The 21,886-nt window shown below is 44.4% G+C and overlaps 1 protein-coding gene across 3 annotated transcripts in view; it reads right to left on the bottom strand.

The window, feature by feature from the left end:
• Nucleotides 1-1,190: 1,190 nt before the first annotated feature.
• Nucleotides 1,191-21,886, bottom strand: part of LOC115119807 (hyccin-like) — a 51,057-nt gene continuing 30,361 nt past the window's right edge. The window contains exons 1-12 of one of the 3 annotated variants that reach the window (XM_029648684.2): nucleotides 19,892-20,038; nucleotides 19,242-19,323; nucleotides 14,739-14,840; nucleotides 14,336-14,518; nucleotides 13,975-14,055; nucleotides 13,722-13,837; nucleotides 13,235-13,330; nucleotides 12,620-12,736; nucleotides 12,223-12,310; nucleotides 11,904-12,010; nucleotides 11,596-11,654; nucleotides 1,191-2,893 (exon numbers count right to left, since the gene is read on the bottom strand). In XM_029648684.2, coding sequence (XP_029504544.1) covers nucleotides 2,382-2,893; nucleotides 11,596-11,654; nucleotides 11,904-12,010; nucleotides 12,223-12,310; nucleotides 12,620-12,736; nucleotides 13,235-13,330; nucleotides 13,722-13,837; nucleotides 13,975-14,055; nucleotides 14,336-14,518; nucleotides 14,739-14,840; nucleotides 19,242-19,292 — 1,512 coding nt within the window. In that variant the 5' untranslated portion in view covers nucleotides 19,293-19,323; nucleotides 19,892-20,038 and the 3' untranslated portion in view covers nucleotides 1,191-2,381. Of the gene's footprint in view, nucleotides 2,894-5,441; nucleotides 5,751-11,595; nucleotides 11,655-11,903; nucleotides 12,011-12,222; nucleotides 12,311-12,619; nucleotides 12,737-13,234; nucleotides 13,331-13,721; nucleotides 13,838-13,974; nucleotides 14,056-14,335; nucleotides 14,519-14,738; nucleotides 14,841-19,241; nucleotides 19,324-19,891; nucleotides 20,039-21,886 lie in introns of those variants that run through there. The other 2 variants (XM_065020239.1, XM_065020238.1) reach the window with 2 other exon arrangements.

Consider the following 21,886-nt stretch of genomic DNA (forward strand, 5'->3'; position numbering starts at 1 on the left):
CTCCTCCCTAGCCACTCCTCCCTAGCCCCTATAGCAGCTCCTCCCTAGCCCCTACCTAGCCCCTATAGCAGCTCCTCCCTACCCCCTATAGCAGCTCCTCCCTAGCCCCTATAGCAGCTCCTCCCTAGCCCCTATAGCCGCTCCTCCCTAGCCCCTACCTAGCCCCTATAGCAGCTCCTCCCTAGCCGCTATAGCCGCTCCTCCCTAGCCACTCCTCCCTAGCCCCTATAGCAGCTCCTCCCTAGCCGCTATAGCAGTTCCTCCCTAGCCGCTATAGCCACTCCTCCCTAGCCCCTATAGCCGCTCCTCCCTAGCCCCCCCTATAGCCGCTCCTCCCTAGCCCCCTATAGCCGCTCCTCCCTAGCCCCTATAGCCGCTCCTCCTTAGCCCCTATAGCCGCTCCTCCCTAGCCCCTATAGCCACTCCTCCTACGCCCCTATAGCCACTCCTCCTACGCCCCTATAGCCGCTCCTCCTTACGCCCCTATAGCCACTCCTCCTACGCCCCTATAGCCACTCCTCCTAGCCCCTATAGCCACTCCTCCTATGCCCCTATAGCCACTCCTCCTACGCCCCTATAGCCACTCCTCCTACGCCCCTATAGCCACTCCTCCTAAGCCCAGGGTATGTTTGGGATGGTGGTCGTGCAGGGTTGGGTTTTCTTGTGCTTTAACACTGAAGGGATTAACACTGCTAAAACAACAACTATCTGTCTCGTAGGAAAATGCCACATTTATAACCGGACTTGGTCGGCTGTACATAGAACACCACAGTTAAAAGGTCGACTCTGCAATATGAGATCAGCATACACAGTGGGGTGACTTCCTGCTACTACATAAGCTGAATCACTCCCTTCATTCGAGTGTTCACACATGCCTCTGCCATACTGTATGCACAAGTGTCCCAAAGCTGAGGGAGTGAAAATGAATCAAGGGTGTAGGGGCTAATTAGACCCTCGGAGAGCCACGTTGGCCAAGCCAGCAAGGCCGCAGAGCGAAGTGCTATCCTGACACACACCGTGATATGTTTGCAATTTGATACAAAAGACTGAAGAGGCCCAATTATAAGTCCTTTTGCAGTTGTTTGTTTGCCTGATTTGACACATGTAACAGATGGAAAACCTCACAAATGAAACATTTAACCGTTACTGAGGTTTATACTTCTTGTAAAAACAACAGGGGGATTTGTTCATTTAAAATGTCATGCTCATTTTATTATTTAAAATGTGGAACATGAATTACGTCGTTCAAGTCACGAGCGTGTCCCGAAGTCGATGGGTTCAGGGATCCCTCGCCATTCTCTGGACGTCACCCTCGTAAACTCTTTTGAAAGCAACATGTGACAAACGGAGGGTCCTCCAAGCGAGTTGGCTGGGGCGAGGGTTTGGGATCCACCGTTACACTCCGCAATATGACACCATCATCAAGTGTATCTTTACAAAAATCCTAGTCTCTCTCTTCGTCATTGGAACATACCACAGTTTACAAAAACAGTTCATACATCATCAAAACAAACATTAAAACAAATCCACCCCAATCAACTTATTGATCTGAAACACACAAACCCCAATAAGCTTGTTTATTGAGGAGATCAGTGAGAAAATATTGCTTCTAATAGGATAACATCAATCAATACTTTTCAGACATTTACGACATTCATATTTTTTTTTTTTGGGGGGGGGGGTTTCTACAATTTAGCAATCTGTCTTTTAATCGTTTCGTGGGATGCTATGGCAACAGGAGTGTGAACTTGGCGTTGTGTTGGGGTTGTTCAAACCCTAGTGCATGATGGGTAGGAGTACAGGATTACCATTGGGGTGCAGAGTGGAAGGGGTTGGGGGCTCTAAACTCTCCTATTCATTCTCTCTCACACACACACACACACACACACACACACACACACACACACACACACACACACACACACACACAGGTCAGGAGGGATGTATGGAAAGTCAAGCAGGACAAACAGGAGTTTTTTTAAATACTCAATTTCCAAACCTTTTACAAAAACAGTTGTAGTGAGTCACTCTGTCCAGTCTGCAGTTCTGTCTAGTTACCACCAGGGGGGTGGGGGTGGTTCAGTAACTCCAGGGAAGAGGGCTGGACCCAGGGTCCCGGCTCTCTCACACCAGGCTCTTGCTTTGGGGAGAGAGGAAGGGGAGGAGAGGAGCCGGCCTTTGGAAGTGGGAAGCTGTCCTACTGGAGAAGAAGAGGTGGGGGAGATGAAGAATGGTGTGGAGAGGAAAGAAGGGAGGGCATGTGTTAATGAGTTTGGGTTCCAGTCCCACTGGCAGGCTGGGAGTCCAGATCAAAAGGTACAGGGGCATGGGGTTAGAGGGTTTAGATGGGTAGTGAGAAGTCAAGGGTTAAATATCAGGGTTCACAGGTCACTCCTAAAGTGCACCCTGATGCTTGGCGAGCGCTGGGTGTGGGAGGGGCTTATATAGCCTAGCTCCTCCTCCTGTAGACTGCCACTGCATGAATAGCGGCCAGCCTCTGGGTTACCACGATTACCTCCAATGTTGTTTCCTTCGAAGGAGCGGGAGAACACGGCGCTGGCTGTACGCGATAGGCTGCTCAGAGCGCTATGGCTCGGCCCCTTGGGCACCGATTGGCTGGAAGTCAGCGTCAGACGTTTGATTGACAGATCCAGGTTCTCGATCAAAGCCTGCCCCCCTGGAGTACAAGTCTCCTTCTCCTTATGCGACCGTCCACCTAAATGCCACTTCCTGCTTCCTGTCTTGATCCCTCCCACCCCAGGGGTGATACTGTTGCTGATAGTGATGGTGGGCGGAGTCAGGTAGTCCGGGCCGGACCCTCTTTTAGGCCACACCCCTTCATCCACTTCCGAGATATCCATCAACTCGTCCGGGGAACCCAAATCCACTGCATCTAGCGAGAGAAGGAGGGAGAGGGAGAAAGAGAAGGAGGGAGAGCGAGAAAGAGAAGGAGGGAGAGCGAGAAAGAGAAGGAGGGAGAGCGAGAAAGAGAAGGAGGGAGAGCGAGAAAGAGAAGGAGGGAGAGCGAGAAAGAGAAGGAGGGAGAGCGAGAAAGAGAAGGATGGAGAGGGAGAAAGAGAAGGATGGAGAGCGAGAAAGAGAAGGAGGGAGAGCGAGAAAGAGAAGGAGGGAGAGCGAGAAAGAGAAGGAGGGAGAGCGAGAAAGAGAAGGAGGGAGAGCAAGAAAGAGAAGAAGGGAGAGCGAGAAAGAGAAGGAGAGCGAGAAAGAGAAGGAGAGAGAGCGAGAAAGAGAAGAAGGGAGAGCGAGAAAGAGAAGGAGAGAGAGCACCTTTTTTACATTCTACTTCAAGCACTGGTTGCCATTCAGCTGTACTACTGTGTGATAGCAGTTAGTACTGTGATCAGTTAACTTATCAGGTATCACCAGTTATCAGAGGCCAGCAACAGGCAGAGGTCTGAGCAGCAGGAGTAGTAGAAAGCAAAACGCATACCCACCACACACACACACACACATACTACTATCTACTATCGAATACTAGCAGACGGACAGATAGGCAGGTCCTTCAATAAAACTGAACTGATATAAAAACTGAAATGAATACTAAATAAAAACCTTATAACATCTGGGCAAGAGACTGCCAGTATGGGCAGACTAGATAGAACCCCTTTCTGATTTGATGAGCACAGTGACCTGATGGCCAATCCAGAGCTGCCTATCCTCCTCAGCTGCTACAGCTAACCAATCAGAAGAGAGCAGTCTGTCACCCCCGGCAACCCAGTGATGTGTTGGAGCAAGGCATTTTAGAGACCAAAATACCTCGCACGCACGCACACACACACACCAAACTTCCTTCACCAGTGAATGGAGAACAGAGGGAGAATGGATGGAGAGAGTGAGGAAGAAGAAGGAGACCGGAGGACATACAGTAACACCTAGGGTTTCTCTTTATTTTTACTAATTGTCCTCATTGTAGAATAACACTGAAGACATCAAAACTATGAAATAACACATTTGGAATCAAGTCGTAACCCCCAAAAATAAAAACTTTGCCTTGATGACAGCTTTGCACACTCTTAGCATTCTCTCAACTAGCTTCATGAGGAATGCTTTCCAACTGTCTTTAAAGGAGCTCCCACATATGCTTGTTGGCTGCTTTTCCTTCACTCTGCGGTCCAACTCATCCCAAAACATCTCAATTGGGTTGAGTTTGGGTGATTGTGGAGGCCAGGTCATCTGATGCATCACTCCCATTACTCTCCTTCCTGGTCAAATAGCCCTTACACAGCTTGGAGGTGTGTTGGGTCATTGTCCTGTTGAAAAACAAATGATAGTGGGACTAAGCACAAACCAGATGGGATGGCGTATCACTGCAGAATGCTGTGGTAGCCATGCTGGTTAAGTGTGCCTTGAATTCTAAATAAATCACAGACAGTGTCACCAGTAAAGCACCCCCACACCATCACACCTCCTCCTCCATGCTTCACGGTGGGAACCACACATGCGGAGATCATCAGTTCACCAACTCTGTGTCTCACAAAGTCACGGCGGTTGGAACCAAATATTTAAAATTTGAACTCCGACCAAAGGACAGATTTCCACCAGTCTAATGTCCATTGCTCGTGTTTCTTGTCCCAAGCAAGTCTCTTCTTATTATTGGTGTCCTTTAGTAGTGGTATCTTTGCAGCAATTCGACCATGAAGGTCTGATTCATGCAGTCTCCTCTGAACAGTTGATGTTGAGATGTGTCTGTTACTTGAGCTCTGAAGCATTTATTTGGGCTGCAATTTCTGAGGCTGGTAATTCTAATGAACTTATCCTCTGCAGCAGAGGTAACTCTCGGGTCTTCCTTTTCTGTGGTGGTCCTCATGAGAGACAGTTTCATCATTGCGCTTGGTTTTTGCGACTGCACTTGAAGAAACTTTCATAGTTTTACGGATTGACTGACCTTCATGTCTTAAAGTAATAGACTGTCGTGTCTCTTTGCTTATTTGAGCTGTTCTTGCCATAATATGGACTCGGTCTTTTACCAAATAGGGCTCTTCTGTATACCACCACTACCATGTCACAACACAACTTATTGGCTCAAACGCATTAAGAAAAAAAAATCCACAAATGAACTTTTAACAAGGCACACCTATTAATTGAAATGCATTCCAGGTGACTACCTCATGAAGCTGGTTGAGAGAATGCCAAGAGTGTGCAAAGCTGTTATCAAGTAGCAACGGGTGGCTACATTGAAGAATCTCAAATATAAAACATATTTTGATTTGTTTAACACTTTCTTGGTTACTACAAGATTCCATATGTGTTTTTTCATAGTTTTGATGTCTTCATTATTATACAATGTAGAAAATAGTAAAAATACAAACTTTTGACTGGTACTGTAGATATCAGGAGAGGCAACGCCGCATGGCAAAAGTTAGTCAGCAAACCAATCAGCCGTCATGCTTAGACAAGACCATGCCTCCACACACTGTTACCTAGGTTACCCCGGGGATGGGGAGGGTCTTAGTACTGGGCCCTGCCTGCGGAGGCGGGCCCAGAACCCTCGTCCACCAATCGCCTCACAGACTTCTGCCTCCTGACCTCTTGACCTCTAAGACTGAGGTCGTGGGTGGGGCTGACCTCTGAGGCTGACCCCAGCGGCTCCGGCTCGGGCTGGGTTAATGGTCGGGGGTCACGGGGTCGCAGAGAGTCTCCATTGGGCATCGTCACACTGATCTCTGGGATGGATGACCCTTGACCTCCAGGGGCCGCCAGGTCACTGTCTACACTGACCTCCTGGGACTCTGGGGTCATGGAGATGGGGACACAGATATGAGACAGACACACAAACACAGACAGTAAAATAAATGTGATGGCAAAAAAATAAATAATTATGATCAAAGTATACAGAGTATAGTGATAATGCACATGCAGACAGTTATAATGTACACGCCTGTATAATAATACAGTCAACTATGCAAAAAGATGACAGTGCTCATGTATAGACAGTGCTCATGTATAGACAGTGCTCATGTATAGACAGTGCTCATGTATAGACAGTGCTCATGTATAGACAGTGCTCACGTAGATGTAATATTGTGTGTTGGTCATGAACGACAATAATAAAGTGAATGCATCAGTAATATGTACAGTTGAAGTCGGAAGTGTACATACACCTCAGCCAAATACATTTAAACTCAGTTTTTCACAATTCCTGACATTTAATCCTAGTAAAAATTCCCTGTCTTAGGTCAGTTAGGATCACCACTTTATTTTAAAGAATGTGAAATGTCAGAATAATAGTAGAGAGAATGATTTATTTCAGCTTTTATTTCTTTCATCACATTCCCAGTGGGTCAGAAGTTCACATACACTCAATTAGTATTTGGTAGCACTGCCTTTAAATTGTTTAACTTGGGTCAAACGTTTCGGGTAGCCTTTCACAAGCTTCCCATAATAAATTGGGTGAATTTTGGCCCATTCCTCCGGACAGAGCTGGTGTAACTGAGTCAGGTTTGTAGGTTTGCTTTTTCAGTTCTGCCCACACATTTTCTATAAGATTGAGGTCAGGGCTTTGTGATGGCAAATCCAACACCTGACTTTGTTGTACTTTCAGCCATTTTGTAAGTATGATTTGGGTCATTGTCCATTTGGAAGACCCATTTTTGACCAAGCTTTAACTTCATGACTGATGTCTTGAGATGTTGCTTCAATATATCTACATTATTTTCCTTCATCATGATGTCATCTATTTTGTGAAGTGCACCAGACCCTTCTGCAGCAAAGCACCCCCACAACATGATGCTGCCACCCCCATACTTCACGGTTGGGATGGTGTTCTTCGGCTTGCAAGCCTCCCCAATTCCCCTCCAAACATAAGGATGGTCATTATGGCCAAACAGTTCTGTTTTTGTTTCATCAGACCAGAGGATATTGCTCCAAAAAGTACAATCTTAGTCCCCATGTGCAGTTTCAAACTGTAGTCTGTGTTTTTTATGGCGGTTTTGGAGCAGTGGCTTCTTCCTTGCTGAGCGGCCTTTCAGGTTACGTCGATATAGGACTCGTTTTACTGTGGATATAGATACTTTTGTATCCGTTTCCTCCAGCCTCTTCACAAGGTCCTTTGCTGTTGTTCTGGGATTGATTCGCACCAAAGTACGTTCATCTCTAAGAGACAGAACGCATCTCCTTCCTGAGCGGTATGATGGCTGCATAGTCCCATGGTGTTTATACTTGCGTACTATTGTTTGCACAGATGAATGTGGTACCTTCAGGAATTTGGAAATTGCTCCTAAGGATGAACCAGACTTGTGGAGGTCTAGAATTTGTTTTCTGAGGTCGGCTAATTTCTTTTGGTTTTCCCATGATGTCAAGCAAAGAGGCAGTGAGTTTGAAGGTAGGCCTTGAAATACATCCACAGGTACACCTCCAACTGCCTCAAATTCTGTCAATTAGCCTATCAGAAGCTTCTAAAGCCATGACATCATTATCTGGAATTTTCCAAGCTGTTTAAAGGCACAGTCAACTTAATGTATGTAAACTTCTGACCCACTGGAATTGTGATACAGTGAATTATAAATGAGATAATCTGTCTGTAAACATTTGTAGGAAAAATACTTAGGACATCTACTTTGTGCATGACACAACAGACTTGCCAAAACTATAGTTTGTTAACAAGACATTTGTGGAGTGGTTGAAAAACAAGTTTTAATGACTCCAACCTAAGTGTATGGAAACTTCCGACTTCAACTGTATAGGTAGTGATAATGCATCCGTAATATGTTATTTTACTGCTGCTAACTACTAACTACTAACTACTAACTACTAACTACTTGGAACTATTTAGCTCTTATTCTTATCTGTATGTTTTTTAAACCGCATTGTTGGTTAAGAGCTTGTAAGTAAGCATTTCACTGTAAGGTCTACTACACCTGTTGTATTCAGCATTTCACTGTTATGGCTACACCTGTTGTATTCAGCATTTCACTGTAAGGTCTACTACACCTGTTGTATTCAGCATTTCACTGTTATGGCTACACCTGTTGTATTCAGCATTTCACTGTTATGGCTACACCTGTTGTATTCAGCATTTCACTGTTATGGCTACACCTGTTGTATTCAGCATTTCACTGTAAGGTCTACTACACCTGTTGTATTCAGCATTTCACTGTTATGGCTACACCTGTTGTATTCAGCATTTCACTGTTATGGCTACACCTGTTGTATTCAGCATTTCACTGTTATGGCTACACCTGTTGTATTCAGCATTTCACTGTTATGGCTACACCTGTTGTATTCAGCATTTCACTGTAAGGTCTACTACACCTGCTGTATTCAGCATTTCACTGTAAGGTCTACTACACCTGTTGTATTCAGCATTTCACTGTAAGGTCTACTATACCTGTTGTATTCAGCATTTCACTGTTATGGCTACACCTGTTGTATTCAGCATTTCACTGTAAGGTCTACTACACCTGTTGTATTCAGCATTTCACTGTAAGGTCTACTACACCTGTTGTATTCATCATTTCACTGTAAGGTCTACTACACCTGTTGTATTCATCATTTCACTGTAAGGTCTACTACACCTGTTGTATTCAGCATTTCACTGTAAGGTCTACTACACCTGTTGTATTCAGCATTTCACTGTAAGGTCTACTACACCTGCTGTATTCAGCATTTCACTGTAAGGTCTACTACACCTGTTGTATTCAGCATTTCACTGTAAGGTCTACTATACCTGTTGTATTCAGCATTTCACTGTTATGGCTACACCTGTTGTATTCAGCATTTCACTGTAAGGTCTACTACACCTGTTGTATTCAGCATTTCACTGTAAGGTCTACTACACCTGTTGTATTCATCATTTCACTGTAAGGTCTACTACACCTGCTGTATTCAGCATTTCACTGTAAGGTCTACTACACCTGTTGTATTCAGCATTTCACTGTAAGGTCTACTACACCTGTTGTATTCAGCATTTCACTGTAAGGTCTACTACAACTGTTGTATTCAGCATTTCACTGTAAGGTCTACTACACCTGTTGTATTCAGCATTTCACTGTAAGGTCTACTACACCTGTTGTATTCAGCATTTCACTGTAAGGTCTACTACACCTGTTGTATTCAGCATGTCACTGTGAGGTCTACTACACCTGTTGTATTCAGCATTTCACTGTAAGGTCTACTACACCTGTTGTATTCAGCATTTCACTGTAAGGTCTACTACACCTGTTGTATTCAGCATGTCACTGTAAGGTCTACTACACCTGTTGTATTCAGCATTTCACTGTAAGGTCTACTACACCTGTTGTATTCAGCATTTCACTGTAAGGTCTACTACACCTGTTGTATTCAGCATTTCACTGTAAGGTCTACTACACCGGTTGTATTCAGCATTTCACTGTAAGGTCTACTACACCTGCTGTATTCAGCATTTCACTGTAAGGTCTACTACACCTGCTGTATTCAGCATTTCACTGTGAGGTCTACCTACACCTGTTGTATTCAGCATTTCACTGTAAGGTCTACTACACCTGTTGTATTCAGCATTTCACTGTAAGGTCTACTACACCTGTTGTATTCAGCATTTCACTGTAAGGTCTACTACACCTGTTGTATTCAGCATTTCACTGTAAGGTCTACTACACCTGTTGTATTCAGCATTTCACTGTAAGGTCTACTACACCTGTTGTATTCAGCATTTCACTGTAAGGTCTACTACACCTGTTGTATTCAGCATTTCACTGTAAGGTCTACTACACCTGTTGTATTCAGCATTTCACTGTAAGGTCTACTACACCTGTTGTATTCAGCATTTCACTGTAAGGTCTACTACACCTGTTGTATTCAGCATTTCACTGTAAGGTCTACTACACCTGTTGTATTCAGCATTTCACTGTAAGGTCTACTACACCTGTTGTATTCAGCATTTCACTGTAAGGTCTACTACACCTGTTGTATTCAGCATTTCACTGTAAGGTCTACTACACCTGTTGTATTCAGCATTTCACTGTAAGGTCTACTACACCTGTTGTATTCAGCATTTCACTGTAAGGTCTACTACACCTGTTGTATTCAGCATTTCACTGTAAGGTCTACTACACCTGTTGTATTCAGCATTTCACTGTAAGGTCTACTACACCTGTTGTATTCAGCATTTCACTGTAAGGTCTACTACACCGGTTGTATTCAGCATTTCACTGTAAGGTCTACTACACCTGCTGTATTCAGCATTTCACTGTAAGGTCTACTACACCTGTTGTATTCAGCATTTCACTGTAAGGTCTACTACACCTGTTGTATTCAGCATTTCACTGTAAGGTCTACTACACCTGTTGTATTCAGCATTTCACTGTAAGGACTACTACACCTGCTGTATTCAGCATTTCACTGTAAGGTCTGCTACACCGGTTGTATTCAGCATTTCACTGTAAGGTCTACTACACCTGTTGTATTCAGCATTTCACTGTAAGGTCTACTACACCTGCTGTATTCAGCATTTCACTGTAAGGTCTGCTACACCGGTTGTATTCAGCATTTCACTGTAAGGTCTACTACACCTGTTGTATTCAGCATTTCACTGTAAGGTCTACTACACCTGTTGTATTCAGCATTTCACTGTAAGGTCTACTACACCTGCTGTATTCAGCATTTCACTGTAAGGTCTACTACACCTGTTGTATTCAGCATTTCACTGTAACGTCTACACCTGTTGTATTCAGCGCATGTGACTAAAAACATTTGATTTGACAGTGATAATGTATAGAGGACAATATGGAGACACATGAGCAGTGATGTAGTGAATAATACATAGATAAGTAAATATCTTGATGTGGAGAACCCATGACATGCCGAACTCCAGTTCCTCCTGGAGCTGATAACCTCTCATTAGTAGTCAGTAGAGCTGTGTGGTTGAGAAGGGTCTGGAGCTGATAACCTCTCATTAGTAGTCAGTAGAGCTGTGTGGTTGGGAAGGGTCTGGAGCTGATAACCCCTCATTAGTAGTCAGTAGAGCTGTGTAGTTGGGAAGGGTCTGGAGCTGATAACCTCTCATTAGTAGTCAGTAGAGCTGTGTGGTTGGGAAGGGTCTGGAGCTGATAACCCCTCATTAGTAGTCAGTAGAGCTGTGTGGTTGGGAAGGGTCTGGAGCTGATAACCCCTCATTAGTAGTTAGTAGAGCTGTGTGGTTGGGAAGGGTCTGGAGCTGATAACCCCTCATTAGTAGTCAGTAGAGCTGTGTAGTTGGGAAGGGTCTGGAGCTGATAACCTCTCATTAGTAGTCAGTAGAGCTGTGTGGTTGGGAAGGGTCTGGAGCTGATAACCCCTCATTAGTAGTCAGTAGAGCTGTGTGGATGGGAAGGGTCTAGAACTGATAACCTCTCATTAGTAGTCAGTAGAGCTGTGTGGTTGGGAAGGGTCTGGAGCTGATAACCTCTCATTAGTAGTCAGTAGAGCTGTGTGGTTGGGAAGGGTCTGGAGCTGATAACCTCTCATCAGTAGTCAGTAATTGTCCTACAGACAGGCCACTACAGAGACAGACTAATGTCTTTAATCACTAGACAAGCTACAGAGAATAGATCAGATACCCTACTGAGACTAGGATAGTGTTTCTAAACCCAGTCCTGTTTGTGTGCCTGTGTGTCTTACCATGTCGTTTCCAGCGATGTCCTCTGATAGAGAGTGATGTGACTGCGTTCCGTGAGATCCTACAGGACGGAATGCACATTCAGAGGGGCAATTATTAGTCGTTCAAAACAGGTAAACAGGAAACGTCATTTAAAATCATCATCCATCAAAAAACAAATATTGATCTAGCTAGGCACATGATACCGTTATGGAATGAAATGTCAAAATCCAATATATTAAAATGTCCAAACAAAAAAAGATGAATCTACGAAACTATACCTGTAGATGAAACATGAAAACTGTGTCGATAGAGTTTATACATCACATACCTAGAGGATGTAGGAGTCATCTCCACCTGAATGATGCGAGTTCCTTCTTTACTAGCGCCAGACTTTAGCGCCGCACACTGTTGAGAGGACTTGATGGCATTACCCACCTAAACACACAATGTTAGGCATTGACAACGGGACTGTTAAACAACCGCTGCCTGCTGTGAAGCTGTTTGACACAGCAGCAGCCTTCAGGATTACAGATTAACATCTCAACATTGAATAATCTACTGGGATTACTGGCACCCCACACACACCATGGGAGAGGTCAGTGTCCTGGCACACACCGGTGTGTGTGTGTGTGTGTGATGTCACCCACCAGTAGAGCTTCAGGGAACAATTCTAGCTGAGCTCGGTACAGAACATCATCCAGCGCCTTGGAACCCAGGTCCATCTCCCCATTACACCTGGAACACACACACACACACACACACACACACACACACACACACACACACACACACACACACACGGTCCGGGTCAAGGTTAAAATCAGGGGTCAGAGATTAGGGCTAGTGTGTATCAGAGGAGGCTGGTGGGGGGAGCTATAGGAGGACGGGCTCATTGTAATGGTTGGAATGGAATCAAGTGAACTGAGTCAAACATGTGGTTTTCATGCGTTTGATGCCGTTTTATTTATTCTATTCCAGCCATTACAATGAGCCCGTCCTCCTACAGCTCTTCCCACCAGCCTCCTCTGGTGTGTGTGTTCTCACAGTGCGTAGTGTATCCCAGTGACGAGTTGAACCAGGAACTCAGAGGTGACGGTCAGACGAGAGCTGATACCTTTATACCGCCTCAAATGTTGTCGTGGGAAACCACAGATACACACCCTGTTAACCAAATCACAGGGCAGAGAATACCATCGGTCAACCAATCACAGTATAAAGAATACAGTCAACCAACCAGTCTAGGTATACTGCTATGCAAACGATGTTTCTGGAACAAGACAAGGAAGTCTATTACTTGTGTCTAAATGTATTGACCTCAAGCAGCCCTGTTCCTAAAGGCCACAGTGGTGCCAGCATTCATATTCTTATCCAGTAGAACTGTAGTGAGCAGATCGCCCCTCTGAGTGGCTTTAGCTCAGTGTTCAACACACTGCCAGCAGATGAAGTAGTCCTCAGAGAGAGATCTGTGTGTCCTAGCCTCTCTAGGAAGTGGTAGTATCTTGGCTCAGTTCCACGCTCAAGTCTTAAAGAGGATCAGTTGAGCGGATGCTGGCATGGGGAGTGGGAATGTGTGTGTGTGTGTGTGTGTGTGCGCGTGTTGGGAACGGACTTTCCCTGATGGCAGAACAGCGCAGGGTCATGACGTATTATCTGTGGTACCTGGAGCTGAGCTGGCAGAGGGACTGCAGAGAGGAGGAGGACATGTAACTGAGGGACGCATTGTAACTCAGCAGCAGGAAGGTCAGCACCTCGAACCTACACACACACACACACACACACACACACACACACACACACACACACACACACACACGTTTGTTTTACTATCCTTGTAGGGGCCAAAACATTTATTCCCATGAAAAGTCCTATTTTTCCTAACCACTAACCCATAACTCCACACCCTACCTTTATTTCTAACCCCTAAACAGGCGTTTTCCCTTGTGGGGACCTGCGAAATGTCCAAATTTACCTTGTTTTACTATCCTTGTAAGGACTTGTGGTCCGCACAACAATAGTAAAACCACACACACACAAAATGCAACATTAACACAAACCAAGAACTGTTGCACAACAGTCAATTAGTCATGAAAGAAATGTAGCACACAGCATTCGAGTTCCAACTCAAACATAGCTCTCCGTCTCTGACCTGTTCTGAGCAGTGAATGTTTCTCTCTGTAGGTGAGGCCCGCTGTACACCACTCTACTCAGCCCGTGATTGGCTAAAGCCCCTTCAGTCAACGCCAGGGAGCCAATGTGGGAGGGCTGGGGGAGGGGTTTATTCGTATTAATAACTTGATCAGTACTCTGGATTAGAAACACTTTGATCTGGGGAAGACTGAACAGTTGGCCATCTCTATCCATACACTAGTGTTAATAGAGAAAGACTGACCTGTACTTACCTCGTGGTAGACTGAGGGTTTGGAGAGGGAGGGGACAGTGAAAGAGAGGACTTTACTCTGTCCATCCTTATCTACGATCTCCTACATAGAGGGGGGGGGCGGAATGTCAGGTTGAAGGAAATAACATTTGTTAAAAGAGCATGCCAAGAAAGCAATGTCTGAGTGGTGTGTGTGTGTGAATGTGTGTTCAAAGGCCTGTCAGAGCTGCTAAATGTCAGGATGAGTAATCGCTGAGACAGGATGATGACTGACAGCTGACCTACTCTGTTATTCTGAGAGCGAGAGAGAGAGACAGAGAGAGAGAGAGACAGAGAGAGAGAGACAGAGAAAGTGTGTGTGTGTGTGTTGGTGTGTCTCTCACCAGGTTGTATATCCCCAGTAGCAGGGCCTCTATACAGCCTGAGGTGTGTGGGTCCCTGGCTGCAGACGGAGCCAGGAGGAGGGACCAGAGCAGCTCAGGGAGGAACTGGAGCACAAACCGCTGTAGCCAAAGCTCCCCGCTACGGTAGAACTCAAACAGCTGGTGACACACAGGTTCCAACAGCTAGAAGAGAGAGGGAGAAGGTTTGAGGGAGAGTTCATTTTAAGTTTTAGCTTTAGTTTCAACATACCTAGGTTGTTGTTTCATCTAAACCCCTTTAGAAAGTTAGCTGGTTATTTAGCAAAGAACACAAGCTCTTGGCTAGTATTTTTCCAGAATGTAGCAATACTAGTGGAAAAGGATTGTATCCGTGTGTGTGTGTGTGTGGGTGTGTAGTACGTACATCACTGTAGTTCTCTCTGATGACTTTGTAGAGCGCTGGGACCAGGGAGCCTTTCTCCTTCAGAGATGCTGCGTAGCTGGACACTGCACTGTCAGGAAGGGTCTGTACACAATCACACAGATCAACACTCTGTATTCGGAGTAACCTTGAAATAACAGGTAACGATGTGTGTATGCGTGTGTGAGAATGAGTGAGTGAGAGAGCAACAAATATAACAAAGTCCTCTCATGCTTTGTTGATTTCAAAAAAGCTTTCGACTCAATTTGGCATGAGGGTCTGCTATACACATTGATGGAAAGTGGTGTTGGGGGAAAAACATACAACATTATAAAATCCATGTACACAAACAACAAGTGTGCGGTTAAAATAAATTGGCAATAAACACACATTTCATTCCTCAGGGCCGGGGTGTGAGACAGGGATGCAGCTTAAGCCCCACCCTCTTCAACATATATATCAGTGAATTGGCGAGGGGACTAGAACAGTCTGCAGCACCCGGCCTCCCCCTGCTAGAATCTGAAGTCAAATGTTTACTGTTTGCTGATGATCTTGTGCTTCAGTCACCAACCAAGGAGGGCCTACAGCAGCACCTAGATCTTCTGCACAGATTGGGTCCAAACAGTGAATCTCACTAAGAACAAAATAATGTTCCAAAAAAAGTCCAGTTGCCAGGACAACTACAAATTCTATCTAGACACAGTTGCCTTAGAGCAGATAAATAAATATACAGTGCCTTTGGAAAGTATTGAGACCCTTTTTAACTTTTTCCACATTTTGTTAAGTTACAGCCTTATTCTATGGATTTAAAATAAATAAAATTATATATATATACACGGCTACCAAAACCTGCGGGCTATCCATTTACACTGCAGGCGACGTGAGCAAAACATTTAAACATGTCAACCTTCACAAGGCTGCAGGCCCAGACGGCATCCCCAGCCGCGTCCTCAGAGCATGCGCAGACCAGCTGGATGGTGTGTTTACAGACATATTCAATCAATCCTTATCCCAGTCTGCTGTCCCCACATGCTTCAAGAGGGCCACCATTGTTCCTGTTCCCAAGAAAGCTAAGGTAACAGAGCTAAATGACTACCGCCCCGTAGCACTCGCTTCTGTCATCATTTATTTATTTTATTTTTCTGTTATTTTACCAGGTAAGTTGACTGAGAACACATTCTCATTTGCAGCAACGACCTGGGGAATAGTTACAGGGGAGAGGAGGGGGATGAATGAGCCAATTGTAAACTGGGGATTATTAGGTGACTGTGATGAGGGTCAGATTGAGAATTTAGCCAGGACACCGGGGTTAACACCCCTACTCTTACGATAAGTGCCATGGGATTTTTTTAATGACCTCAGAGAGTCAGGACACCCGTTTAACGTCCCATCCGAAAGACGGCACCCTACACAGGCCAATGTCCCCAATCACTGCCCTGGGGCATTGGGATATTTTTTTAGACCAGAGGAAAGAGTGCCTCCTACTGGCCCTCCAACACCACTTCCAGCAGCATCTGGTCTCCCATCCAGGGACTGACCAGGACCAACCCTGCTTAGCTTCAGAAGCAAGCCAGCAGTGGTATGCAGGGTGGAATGAAGTGCTTTGAGAGACTAGTCAAGGACCATATCACCTCCACCCTACCTGACACCCTAGACCCACTCCAATTTGCTTACCGACCCAATAGGTCCACAGACAACGCAATTGCAATCACACTGCCCTAACCCATCTGGACAAGAGGAATACCTATGTGAGAATTCATTGACTACAGCTCAGCATTTAACACCATAGTACCCTCCAAACTCGTCATCAAGCTCGAGATCCCAGGTCTCCACCCCACTCTGTGCAACTGGGTACTGGACTTCCTGACGGGCCACCCCCAGGTGGTGAGGGTAGGTAACAACATCTCCACCGCGCCGATCGTCAACACTGGGGCCCCACAAGGGTGCGTTCTCAGCCCTCTCCTGTACTCCCTGTTCACCCACGACTGCGTGGCCATGCATGCCTCCAACTCAATCATCAAGTTTGCAGACGACACTACAGTGGTAGGCTTGATTACCGACGACGACGAGACGGCCTACAGGGAGGAGGTGAGGGCCCTCGGAGTGTGGTGTCAGGAAAATAACCTCACACCCAACATCAACAAAACAAAAGAGATGATTGTGGACTTCAGGAAACAGCAGAGGAAGCACCCCCTATCCACATCGACGGGACAGTAGTGGAGAGGGTAGAAAGTTAAGTTCCTCGGCGTACACATCACAGACAAACTGAAATGGTCCAATCACACAGACAGCGTTGTGAAGAAGGCGCAGCAGCGCCTCTTCAACTTCAGGAGGCTGAAGAAATTTGGCTTGTCACCAAAAACACTCAAATTTTACATATGCACAATCGAGAGCATCCTGGCGGGCTGTATCACCGCCTGGTACGGCAACTGCTCCGCCCATAACCGTAAGGCTCTCCAGAGGGTAGTGAGGTCTGCACAACGCATCACCGGGGACAAACAACCTGCCCTCCAGGACACCTACACCACCCGATGTCACAGGAAGGCCAAAAAGATCATCAAGGACAACAACCACCCGAGCCACTGCCTGTTCACCCCGCTATCATCCAGAAGGCGAGGTCAGTACAGGTGCATCAAAGCAGGGACCGAGAGCCTGAAAAACAGCTTCTATCTCAAGGCCATCAGACTGTTAAACAACCACCACTAACATTGAGTGGCTGCTGCCAAAATACTGACTCAACTCCAGCCACTTTAATAATGGAAAAATTGATGTAATAAATGTATTACTAGCCACTTTAAACAATGCCACTTCATATAATGTTTACATAATCTACATTACTTATCTCATATGTATATACTGTACTCTATACCATCTACTGCATCTAGATGTAATGCATCACTAGCCACTTTAAACAATGCCACTTTTATATGTTTACATACTCTACATTACTCATCTCATGTATATACTGTACTCTATACCATCTACTGCATCTTGCCTCTGCCGTTCTATACCATGACTCATTCATATATTTTTTTTATGTACATATTCTTATTCATTCCTTTAAACTTGTGTGTATAAGGTAATTATTGTGAAATTGTTAGGTCAGGTTACTCGTTGGATATTACGGCATTGTCGGAACTAGAAGCACTTCACTACACTCGCATTAACATCTGCTAACCATGTGCATGTAACAAATAACATTTGATTTGATTACAAAAAGTATCCTTCAACACAAAACCTCAAACAATGCATGCAGAGCAGAATTAGGACTAATTATTAAAATCCAGAAAATAACTGTTAAACTCTACAGCCACCTAAAAGGAAGCTATGCCCACAGATTAAGCTAGATACGAGTCCCCTCAGCCAGCTGGTTCTGTGGCTCTGTTCACAAACACAAAACAGACCACCAAGGACAGCAACACAACTAGGCCCAACCAAATTATGAGAAAGCAAAAAGAGAATTACTTGACACACTGGAAAGAATCAAACAAAAAACAGCAAATTGGAATGCTGTCTGTCCCTAAACAGTACAAAGTGGCAGAATACCTGACCACAGTGACTGACCCAAAATGAAGACAATCTTTGACTATGTACAGACTCAGTGAGCATAGCCTTGCTATTGAGAGGTCATCGTAGGCAGACCTGGCTCTCAAGGGAAGACAGGCTATGTGCTCACTGCCCACAAAATGAGGTGGAAACTGAGCTGCAATTCCTAACATCCTGACAAATGTATGACCATATTAGAGACATATTTCACTCAGATTACACTGACCCACAAATTTTTAAAAACAAACCCAATTTTGATGAACTCCCATATCTATTGTGTGAAATAACACAGTGTGTCATCACAGCAGCAAGATTTGTGACCTGGGCAACCAGTGAAGAACAAACACCATTGTAAATACAACCCATATTTATGTTTATTTATTTTCCCTTTTGCACTTGAACTATTTCCCACAGTCTAAGGTTGGCTTCCGGATTAAGCGGGCATTGTGTCAAGAAGCAGTGAGGCTTGGCAGGGTTGTGTTTCAGAGGACACATGCAGCAACGGGACAAGACTAACTACCAATTGGATCATTTTAAAAATTACTCTCTCATATCTGTTAGGCGAAATACCAATTACAGCAGCAAGATTGGTGGGCCGTTGCCATGAGAACAGGGCAACCAGTGGAACACAAAACACCATTATAAATACAACCAATACTTCTGTTTATTTATCTTACCCCTAAAATACTATACATAGATGATAATATAACATTTGAAATATCTTTATCATTTTTTAAACCTTTTTAAAAGCAATGTTTAAGGTTCTAATAGCTTTTTGTTGATGTTGAATTTGTTTATTTCACTTGCTTTGGTAAACACATGTTTCCCATGCCAATAAAGCCCCTTTGAATTGAGAGTGAGACAGTGTGACAGAGGTGCAGTGAATACTGATGGTGACACATTGACACTGGTTCTCTTCTAACTCACACACACACACACCCACCCCCCCCCTCACCTCACCTTAAACTCCGACAGCCATTCCTCCACCACTCCTTGGTTCATAGCCAACATCTTCCGTCATCTGCTGTGGACACACCTCTACCTGGGAAGCAAGCAAAGAGGCGGTTGTTAAAAGTTAACTTTGGGCAAAAAAGAAAAAATAATGACTTTAAACTGTATAACTGATCAATGCACCATCATACTAGCTACACCTGGCTAGCTCAGCTACTGAACTAGCTAGCTACACCTGGTTAGCTCAGCTACTGAACTAGCTAGCTACACCTGGCTAGCTCAGCTACTGAACTAGCTAGCTACATCTGGTTAGCTCAGCTACTGAACTAGCTAACTACATCTGGTTAGCTCAGCTACTGAACTAGCTAACTACATCTGGTTAACTCAACTACTGAACTAGCTAACTACAACTGGCTAGCTCAGCTACTAAACTAGCTAGCTCAGCTACTGAACTAGCTAGCTACATCTGGCTAGCTCAGCTAATGAACTAGCTAGCTACACCTGGCTGGCTAAGCTAATGAACTAGCTAGCTACAACTGGCTAGCTCAGCTACTGAAATAGCTAGCTACATCTGGCTAGCTCAGCTACTGAAATAGCTAGCTACATCAGTCACGGAAAGCTTGTCCAGAATGACATCAACGAATCACTAAAAGACACACCTCATTTGTTTTAGAAAATTGAGAAAGTAGTTTGTGCCTAAAGTTGACCTTTAATACAAAAAGACACACAATCCAAAAAGCCTTCCTTCCTTCTCGTTTCCCCCTTGATTGCAACTTCAGACATTCTCAGCTCTCTCATTATCAACAGCACTCTCTCTCACTTCCTCTCTTTATTATGTTACTTCAGGCTCTCCGCAAGTAACATAAAAGTGTGTGAGTGAGAGAATGAATGAGAAAGAAAGAGGGAGAACGAGAGCGCAACCAGTGAAGAACAAACACCATTATAAATACAACCCATATTTATGTATTTTCCCTTTCGTACTTTAACTATTTGAACATAGTTACAACTCTGTCTATAGCCATAATATGACATATGAAATATCTTTATTCCCTTGGAACTTTTGTGAGTGTAATGTTTACTGTTCATTTTACTTTTGTTTACTATCTAGTTCACTTGCAATTGGCAATGTTAACATATGTTTCCCATATCAATAAAGCCCTTAAATTGAAATGAATTGAGAGAGGGAGAGAACTCTCATGCAGGAACATGTGCTCAACTTAGTTGAAGAAATTCCACTTCTTAAGATTCTTTATATTCATATCAGTCACACACACACACACACACATTTTGTCTGGTTCCACGAGACCACACACACAGACATCTCCTTGTATGGTATAAACAGAGCTAGATGAATCATGTAAATATCACCCAGCTACAGTATGTTTCCATGGACCCCACCTACCAGACTAGAGAACACATAACGACCAAACTTTGACCATGGCAACAGGGAATCACTGGGAGTCAGTCATTTCAACTGGGTAGAGACACAGTGGAGTGTTGCGAGATAGCCGGTCAGGTATGCCCAACACCAAACATGAACTTCAGAGTGTTGGTTCTAATATTCCCCCCTATGTTTTTATTAACTTGTCCAGTGATTTGTTGTCGACCTTTGGAACATTTTCAAAACATTTTTTTGTTGACAATTGCCTGCTAAAGGTGTGTTTACATTTAACTATCTTGTGTCAAGAAAAACAGCTGGACGTAATGCGTCACACCTAAAATGTAAAATAAAGAATCCACTAAAAACTACAGTGGCGAATAAAAACGTAGTGGTTGAAGTGTTTCCACTAGCCATTTAGGCAAATTGTGCATTAATAAATTGCTGACTGCCTGCACGCCCTCCCACCTACAGCGCCTTCAGAAATGATTCACACCCCATTGACTTTCTCCACATTTTGTTGTGTCACAGCCTGAATTTAAAACTTAATGAAACATGTTCAATTTGGTTTAAATAATGCAAAAACAAAGTGTTGATGAAGAAAGTAAAAGTGCAATATGTGCCATGTCAAAAAGCTAATGTTTAAGTTCCTTGCTCAGACATGAGAACATATTTATTTGACCTTTTAAGAACAAATTTGACCAGTTAAGAACAAATTCTTATTTTCAATGATGGCCTAGGAACAGTGGGTTAACTGCCTGTTCAGGGGCAGAACGACAGATTTGTACCTTGTCAGCTCAGGGGTTTGAACTTGCAACCTTCTGGTTACTAGTTCAACGCTCTAACCACTAGGCTACCCTGCCGCCCCCATACGAAAGCTGGTGGTTCCTTTTAACATGAGACTTCAATATTTCAAGGTAAGAGTTTAGTTAATATAATATTTACATGACTCTCTCTCTATCTCTCTATACCATTTCTATTTCATATACCTTTGACTATTGGATGTTCTTATAGGCACTTTAGTATTGCCAGTGTAACAGTATAGCTTCCGTCCCTCTCCTCGCCCCTACCTGGGCTCGAACCAGGAACACATCGACAACAGCCACCCTCGAAGCATCGTTACCCATCGCTCCACAAAAGCCGCGGCCCTTGCAGAGCAAGGGGAACAACTACTCCAAGTCTCAGAGCGAGTGACGTTTGAAACACAATTAGCGCGCACACCGCTGACTAGCTCGGGAGTTGATAGGCTTGACGTTATAAACAGCTCAATGCTTGA

The sequence above is a fragment of the Oncorhynchus nerka genome, linkage group LG7 (genome assembly GCF_034236695.1).
Source record: "Oncorhynchus nerka isolate Pitt River linkage group LG7, Oner_Uvic_2.0, whole genome shotgun sequence".
NCBI lineage: Eukaryota > Metazoa > Chordata > Actinopteri > Salmoniformes > Salmonidae > Oncorhynchus > Oncorhynchus nerka.